The sequence below is a fragment of the Corythoichthys intestinalis genome, chromosome 5 (genome assembly GCF_030265065.1).
Source record: "Corythoichthys intestinalis isolate RoL2023-P3 chromosome 5, ASM3026506v1, whole genome shotgun sequence".
NCBI lineage: Eukaryota > Metazoa > Chordata > Actinopteri > Syngnathiformes > Syngnathidae > Corythoichthys > Corythoichthys intestinalis.
The window spans coordinates 28,241,601-28,250,544 of NC_080399.1; the positions used below are offsets into that span (position 1 = coordinate 28,241,601).

The 8,944-nt window shown below is 39.5% G+C and overlaps 1 protein-coding gene across 1 annotated transcript; it reads right to left on the reverse strand.

Moving 5' to 3' along the window:
• Positions 1-743: 743 nt before the first annotated feature.
• Positions 744-8,619, reverse strand: rnf141 (ring finger protein 141). The gene is made up of 6 exons (XM_057836774.1): positions 7,905-8,619; positions 5,804-5,956; positions 3,953-4,061; positions 3,429-3,616; positions 3,080-3,187; positions 744-3,012 (listed from the first exon to the last, which is right to left on the reverse strand). Exons 2-6 carry the CDS (start codon positions 5,932-5,934, stop codon positions 2,871-2,873), a joined length of 678 nt encoding a protein of 225 aa, XP_057692757.1. The 5' UTR covers positions 5,935-5,956; positions 7,905-8,619; the 3' UTR covers positions 744-2,870.
• Positions 8,620-8,944: the final 325 nt, after the last annotated feature.

Consider the following 8,944-nt stretch of genomic DNA (forward strand, 5'->3'; position numbering starts at 1 on the left):
TTTATCACTTATCTTCATCTGTCTCCTTTCACCTTTTAAAGGTCTCCGTGTTTGAGGGCCTATTCTGTGGATATATTTATTTGCACTTTTATTTATGCAGTAAATAAATAGTCTATGAAAAAAAATCACTAAATCTGTCATTTATTCATTTTAATATATTCATCAATGATCATGTCTCACCTCTATTCTGTATTAATCCCTGTCCTAATTTCAGGATCCCATCATACGTTGTACATTGTTCAGGAGGTTAACTAGACCATGCAGCCTTTTGATATCCGCTAAGTACTGTATAGAATATTGGGACTGGAAGGATGGTGTATGTTTAAGTTTATGTTTAAGTATATATACACCAACAAGACAGTGTGAAAGCATTGTCACAAGAAAGTTTGTTTTCATTCATAGGCTTAATTGTCTTTCCATCAATACCTGGTGGGCCGGTCTCGGCTCAAAATGCCCGGGCCGATTTTTTGTCCCAGTCCAGCCCTGGGAGGCATGCAAGACTGCTTTCTTTGATGTTCCTGATGACTTCATCAATAAATTGTATAAATCCTTGCCGAAGCCCATGGAAGTCATACAAAATATTAAATTTGGATCTCACAGCACCACTACTTAATTCGCTTATGTTATGTAACATGTTTTTGTATTTGAAGTATTTTTTGTTCAATTTTCACACTACTCTCTGTAGGCGACAAAACTTTTGTCTTGCCAAAATTTGACCTTTATGTCTTCATTAAATGATAAATCTTTTTTCAGTGAAACAAATATATTTTTGTATATTCAACATCATTTGGGAGGGTCTTAGTTTTCATATGAGCCATTTGAAACCAAATGAGTAATTAAAAGTCAGGTTATTAGCAATTGTTTCAACAAAATGGATAATCGACAAGACTTTTGTCAAGGACTGTAGTATCTCTTCTATTCATTTAGGCTAGGTTCATACTGCAGGTCTTAATGCACAATTCCAATTTTTTGTCATATCTGTTGTTTTGCCGTGCCCGTTCAGACTGCCTTTGTCCATTGAGCCCATTCAAGTATCACGTATGCGCACTAATTCGCAGTCCGAGATGCGCTCACCAAAATGACCCGCATGCGCAGGAGCATCAAAACAAATGAATACACATGATGCACTAGGAGTGGGAACCTCTTGGTACCTCACGATACGATACGATTTGCGATACAAAGCTCACGATAATGATGATCTGACGATATCACGATACAACGATTATCGATAAATTGGTCAGGAAATCATTCTAGGATATTCTACAAACAACTAATAAACAGAAAAACAAGCTTCTGCTGTGAATTTTTCAGTCTTATTTCAATGCAAAAAACACCGTCTTATATTCGGGCCAATACGGTAATAAACAGAAAAACAAGCTTCTGCTGTGAATTGGAATGAGTTTATCACTAGTAGACGTCCAATCCATTTGAACTGGGAGAGATGGCAGCAAATGAACATTCGTTCATTCGCTGCCATCCCTCCCACTTCAAACGGATTGAACGTCTATCGCTGTTAGTGGCAGCCAATGCCAGGCAATGAGGTAATTTTGGGCCATTTAAGGTCATTTACCTGTTGATGTTCAGTTACTTCCTGTTGATTTGGGGGTATTTTATGGGTCACTTCCTGTTTATTTTGAGTTACAGAACAGGAAGTGACCTGGGAATCACACAAATGAATAGGCAGTGACTCAAACTCAACAGGAAATGACCTGTAAATGCCCTAAAATGAAGTGCAAGTGACCTGTAAATGCCCTGAAAATCGGACAGCATGACTGAATGCTCTGGTTTCGAATGAACGAATGTTCCCAGTCTAAATGGATTGGGCATCGTGCATCGTCAATGCCCCCTTATCGTTAACTGAGACACTATTATGGTGGAAGATTTTGGTAGCAACTTGTTGGTTTATTTTTAATTTTTAATTTTTTTTTTTTTTTTTTTACAAAGTATCACGATATATTACCATTTCGATATATTGTCACATCCCTATGATGCACACACACACATACGGACAGTTTTCCCCGACTCCCGGTCGTGTAAGCAATCTTAAAATATTGCTCATTTGGAGCAGAGAAAAAAAAAAGTCGAGCATTCTCAAGAATCCTCAACCCATATTATTTTTTTTATGACTGTTGTCAAGCCCGCCCCTTCCCCAAAAGCCGCGTTCAAACTAGGCGATAACGCTAATGCACAGCTGCACCGCTACCATAGCGTCTCTCTCGCTTTTTGCTGACGTAAGTGCTGCATGAATTCCGATTTGGGGGACTTGACAGTTCAGACCGCAGCCCCATTCGGGAAAATGTGGCCGAGACCTGATTATAACCACATACAAAAGTGACCTAGATTGGATTAGAAATGGTCCGCTTTTATGTGACTTTTCCCATTCAGACTGTCAAGTTAATGCCTCACTCAAGTCGGAAAAACACGAAAAAAATCGGATTCGTGCATTAAGACCTGCTGTATGAACCTAGCCTTATTGAAGCAGTCGTAGCTTAAGATTCATTATTATTATTATTTTTTTTTTTTACTTTTGCTGACTTCATTTAGTGTATTATCCAAATCGCTCATTGATTTATTTTGATAGAAAATACAGAATTAAATAAAAAACTTGCAGAAAGACCAATTTTATTTAATTAAATAATTGGTTGATTAACGTTAACTTTAAATTAAATTCACCTCATACAATCATTTACATAAACGTTGACAAATAGTCTTATAATATTTGTTTGGGTGCTGTTCCACCTTGGAGGTTAGAGTGTCCCATGAACTAGAGCAAAGTGGAGTAAGACACAAACCTCCTCCTGGCCTTGTTTGCAATTATTAGAGAATGTTCAGTGAATTTGATGTGTTTTTTTACTTGTTTACTCTTCGCATCAAGGCCGATGCGGGTGTCCCGCTTCATCAGCCATATTGAGGATGTATCCCGCCATGTCGTTCTCAGTGGGGAAGTCGGACATCACCCACGAGTCATTGGCGGCGGTCACCTGCAGCCGGCACATGGGGCAGTTGCGACTCCTGTGGGAACACGTCGGACACAAGTTAAGTTAGCGTTTGGCTTTGCCGTTAGCATTAATCAAGGTACCATTTGTCGATGCACTTCTGGCAGAAACTGTGAGTGCACGGTAGAATCAGGTCGGCCTTCCCGTCCATACAGATGCAACATTCCTCGTCGTCCGTCAGCTCTTTGACTCTGCATGGGTGAGAGAAAACCCATGGAAACTTCTTAGTGGCGATAGGTTTTTCGTTCTGGTAGTGGTTAGCATTCAAGGAGACACCTAATATCAAAGCTCACTATTAACTCTTTGGCTGCCATTGACGGTGATGGACATACAGTAGAATCCATTTGGATTGGGAGGTCTGTTCGCAGTCCAGATGGATTGGACGTCTACCGCCGTCAATTGCTAAACGCAGTAGATTGTTGTCATACCAACCTGCCCATCCACATGCTGGCCTGGCAGGCATCGGCGTCAACAGGTGGCGCGCAAGAAGCCTCAGGGGCGGTGGCGCCCTCGGCCGCCAGCACGCCAGAGGCCTGGCTAGTCATGTCGCGGTACAGCTGGATGAACTGATACAGGTTCATTATGCGCGATGCCTCCACTGTGCCGTTGTCCTTGTTGATCTAGCGAGAATTTACTTATTTATTAAAAAAAATATTTATAACATTTTTTCAGCTTACGACATTGTCAACAAAGGGGAACCTTTTTGAAGTAGAAAAAAAACGCAGGAAAAAAATGGTCCAGTAGGTTTGTTGTTCGGCCCCTCTTTTCAAAATCAGGAGTTAAAACAAGCAGTTGTTTATTTCCAAGGTTTTTGACGTCAGTACCTCTGAACACTCACCTCCAACATCGAGGCCACTCTTTCCCTTACTGAGAAATAATGGTAATTCGTCGACTATCAAAACAATTGTTTCAGCCTCAGCTGGAGGTAATAAAATGTAGTTGTTTAAAGAGCTCACCTTGGTGCAAACGATCCTAACGGCCACTTTCCACAAGGCGGTTGCGTCCGATCCCGGTTGGACCTCAAATAAAAGGTGTTTGTGCTGCCCTGATGCCAGTTTAGCAGCTCTGCAGAGAGCAACAGATGGAAGTCATATAATAATATTTCATGCACAAGTTCATACGCAGTCCTAATGATGATAGGTGATATAGAAAACAGGTGAATTTGGAACACTGTGGTATGAAAACGTATCTGAACCTTTTGGAATTTCTCACATGTCTGCATAAAAGTACAATCAAATGTGATGTATCTTTGTCAAAATCACACAGATGAAAAAAACAGTGTTTGCTTTAACCAAAACCACCCAAACATTTATTGGTTTTCATACTTTAATGAGGATAGTATGCAAACAATGACAGAAGAGGGAAAAATAAGTAAGTGAACCATCACATTTAATATTTTTTTGTACCCCCCTCCACCTTTGGCAGCAATAACTTCATCTAGACACTTCCTGTAGCTGCAGATCAGTCTGGCACATCGATCAGAATTAATCTTGGCCCATTCTTCCCAACAAAACTGCTGTAGTTGAGTCAGATTCCTGGTATGTCTGGCATGAATCGCTGTCTTTAGGGCATGCCACAGCATCTCAATGGGGTTCAAGTCTGGACTTTGACTTGGTCACTCCAGAACGTGTTTTTGGTTCTTCTGAAACCATTCTGAAGTTTATTTAGTTTTCTGTTTTGGATCATTGTCTTGTTGCAGCATCCCTCCTCTTTTTAGCTTCAACTGTCCGACAGATGGCCTCAAGTTTTCCTGCAAAACATCCTGATAAACTTTTGAATTCATTCTTCCATTAATGATTGCAAGTTGTTCAGGCACTGAGGCAGAAAAACAGCCCCAAATCCTGATGCTCCCTCCACCATGTTTCACAGTGGGGTTGAGGTGTTGATGTTGGTGAGCTGTTCCATTTATCCTCCACAAATGACGTTGTGTGTTACTCCCAAACAATTCAATTTTGGTTTCATTAGTCCTCAAAATATTTTGCCAAAACTTCTGTGGAGTGTCCAAGTGCCTTTTTTGCACAGATTAAATGAGCAACAATATTTTTAGACAGCAGTGGCTTCCCCCGTGGAGTCCTCCCATGAACACTATTCTTGGTCATAGTTTTACATATAGTTTATGTGTGCACAGATATATTGGACTGTGCCAGTGATTTCTGTAGTTTAATAGACACTCTAGGGTTCTTTTTACCTCTCTGAGTATTCTGCGCTGAACTCTTGGCGTCATCTTTGGTGGACAGCCACTCCTTGGGAGAGAAGCAACAGTGCCAAACCCTCTCCATTTGTAGAAAACTTCTCTGACTGTCAACTGATGAACATCCAGACTTTTAGAGATGGTTTTGTATCCTGTCCTAGCTTTATACAAATCAACAATCCTTGATCGCAGGTCTTCAGACAGCTCTTTTGACCGAGCCATGATGCACATTAAAAATGCTTCTCAACAAGACAATTCTTACCAGGTATTTTTATAGTGGGCAGGGCAGCTTTAAACCAGCCATCAGTGATTGGGCACACACTTGACCAAAACTGTTTGGTAAAAATTGGTTTCAATTCCTCTTTAAGTCTCCTTAGGCAGAGGGTTCACTTACTTATTTTTCCCTCTTTTGTCATTGTTTGCATGCTATCCTCATTAAAATACGGAAACCTATAAATATTTGGGTAGTTTTAGTTAAAGCAGACACTTTTTTCATCTGTGTGATTTTGACAAAGATCAGATCAAATTTGATGGTGATTTTATGCAGAAATGTGAGAAATTCCAAAAGGTTCAGATACTTTTTCTTACCACTGTATCTACGCACAAATGTGCTTACAAGTCATTGAGCTCGGCGACTCTGGCCAAAAACTCCTCATAGGTGAGGTAGCCGCTGTCCCGCACCAGGCTGGCATGTTTGAGCAGCTTCTCAGGGAGACGGGCCGCCTGACCTGAGATCTGCTGGCCCATCCCAGAGGCAGCAGCAGGTGGCCTTAACAGAACACAACCACAAGCATTCACTTGGGAAAAAACATGCAATTGAAGCTCAGTACTAGAAGGGGGAACCTTTTGGTACCTCACGATAAGATAGGATTTGCGATACAAAGCTCACGATAACGATGATCTGACGATTTGGCGATACAACGATTATCGATACGTTGGTCAGGAAATCATTCTAGGATATTCTACAAACAACTAATGAACAGAAAAACAAGCTTCTGGGGTGAATTGGAATGACTTTATCAGTAGTAGACGTCCAATCCATTTGAACTGTGAGGGTGGCAGCGAATTCGCCCTTAACTAAGACATTATTATGGTGGAAGATTTTGGTAGCAACTTGTTGGTTCCTTTTTTTGGGGGTGGGGGGGTCAAACCCCTTACACTACTGAAATGCAAAGAAAACTGTTTTACCACAGTTATTTCTATAACAAATACAAAAACTGATTTTCATTCAAAATTGTATTTTTTTCAATGATTCGCAAAATAAAACAACAAAAACAGCAATAACCCCAAACTCCATCTGCTAATTTTTATTTTCCCTCATTTCCTCACATACTAAATGCCAAATCTCAATTTTAACTACTTAAGAACATAAGATGTAAATCAAAATTGAAGTTAATGTAAATATTTACTTTTTTTAAATAAACATACATTCAGAAAAATAAGTACAAATGACTTATATTATGCAGAGCAATATATTTTGAAGATCGCGCAATGACTTTTTTCAATCATAAGGAAATGAATAAGTAGACTAACATAAATGGACAAGTATAAGTCCAAAGTGCACATTGACAGCTAAGATGTTCTGAACCTCCCCATCAGAGCAAATAAACTAAATATGATAAATAAGCCTCCTCAACTATTTCGGTTGTTCTTAAAGATTTGATCCATTTTATGTTGCATTGCCCTTTTTTGTCGCATCAATTCAACAACCTTTCTTTTGCTGTTCCAGAAAACATGCACATTTGAACCAATCAGAGCTAACTATCTCTGCTGATCACATGTCAGTATGTCAGCCAGTTGAACTGATAAATGAGTCCAGGGATTTTGCTTTGCTGCGTGTATTCGCACATTGACGTTACTCATCATCGTCAGACTCAGATAACTGCAGCAGTTGGGGAAACCTCCATGCCGTCCGTGGAATAAAATAATAAATATTGGTGGAAACGGATTACGCTACACAAGCACTTTATTATGCTTGCTGTTAACACTTATGTATGTAAATCTAATGTTGGTAGATTGTTTTCTTCTTGGAGATGAAATGCATGTGTGGCAGCTTAGCATTTTATTTATTTATTTATTTATTTTATTATTATTTTTTTTACATAGCGTTTTGACACTTGATGTATTCTTTCGAAATCAAAGCACCGTGTACCGGAACAGCATTCCGGCCCTGAATCTTATACCGGGACAGCGTTCCAGCCCTGAAACTTATACTGGAACTGCATTCCTGACCGTTCTGGCCCACTTTCACCCCTGGTACAGTATGATTAGTAGAGCATTTCAGTAATTACCGGTATGTGCTTTCTAAACTGCACAACAATTGTACATAAACCTCGTCAACTTAAGAAATTAATTAGTATCAAGACAATATTTTCTATAACTAGATATAGACAGACTCTGCACGAACATTCACAACCAAGATCAAATTGAAATGTTTTTTTCTTTTAATCACGTCTTAACAACATCTCTAGATAATGTCATTCAATTGTTGCCACTCAACTTTAGAAAAGATTAACGGCCGGAATGCACATGAAAGTTTTTGGTTTGGCATTGTTCAAAAACACTGATTTTAATTTGGGGCCGGTAGATTAAAATCAGATCGCACAGAAAACGAAAGCGTTACTTTTCACACTGCTACGCAACTAATATTTTCCTCAATCAAACAAATATTGTATCAATCGTGGACTTGCGTGATTATGTAAAGAAAAGCTGCATACCCAAATGTCAACAGCCGACTTGAGTAAAGTTCATCACGGTGCGGCACTGTAGTTAGCTCCTGTTATAGATATCACATTTACGAGGCTACATTTCTAAAGGTGGAGTCAGCGGCATAAGTAACCAGCGGCCATATTAGGTCGGATAACGTCTATGGCGGGCCCTATTGTAGCGGACGTAGGGTGAGTGATTTTCTCCACTAAAATACTTTTAACACCCTGAATTTTTCACGGATTTACAAATCGTTTTGTTTCAGACAGATTTTATTAACGTGGTTATGATTCATGTTTTGTGTTGTAAACATGTTTTCATATTTCAGTATGCTGTTAATTTACTGCATCGCTGACATTTGTGGGGGAAAAGCCGTTTGAAAATTGGTTCATAATTTACTAATTTATTGCTATTTCAATGTACATGCTCCGCTGAATACAGTGTTGTACTATATTTGTTGTATGGCCCCTTCGCAAAACGGCCGACAAGTGACGACGCTTGTTCTCGTTAGCTTACAGAACGCATTAAATCTCGTTTAATGGATATGATATCTATAGCTTCTGTGTTGTTGATACGGATCTGTCGCATACTGATGAGGTCACACTACAGTACTTCATCATTGTTGTCATTACCCGATCGCGACGGGCTACCTCATCGCAACGGTTTGCTACTGCAGTAGCAATCCGTCGAAATGAGGTAGCCCCTCACGATATGGTAATGACAGTGATCATAGCTAACATAAATATATGTAGAACTAGATGTCTAAAGCGGTCTGTGAGCCAACCGGGACGGCTGTTATCACTAGTCGGCCATTTTGTGTCAGTGCCATTCAATAACTATAACATTGTAGTCAAAGAAGCGTTTACTTTGAAATAGTTATGAATTGTTCAAACTACAACAGATTTTAAACAGCTTGGTTTTTAATACATTTCAGAAATGTAACAAATCAATTACATGTATATAAAAAATAATTGACACCCAGCCTGAAACATAGCCATGTAAACGGTTTGTTAATAATCAAACCGTTTGAAAATCCCTCACAATTACACTT

What these genes read in the sequence shown, in the direction of transcription:
- rnf141 (XM_057836774.1), bottom strand. Translation starts at nt 5,934, where the DNA reads ATGGGCCAGCAGATCTCAGGTCAGGCGGCCCGTCTCCCTGAGAAGCTG. An exon ending in GTCGCCGAGCTCAATGACTT is followed by an intron (nt 4,062 to 5,803) that starts GTAAGCACATTT and finishes TGCTCTCTGCAG; the next exon opens with AGCTGCTAAACTGGCATCAG. An exon ending in CAGAAGTGCATCGACAAATG is followed by an intron (nt 3,013 to 3,079) that starts GTACCTTGATTA and finishes GTGTTCCCACAG; the next exon opens with GAGTCGCAACTGCCCCATGT.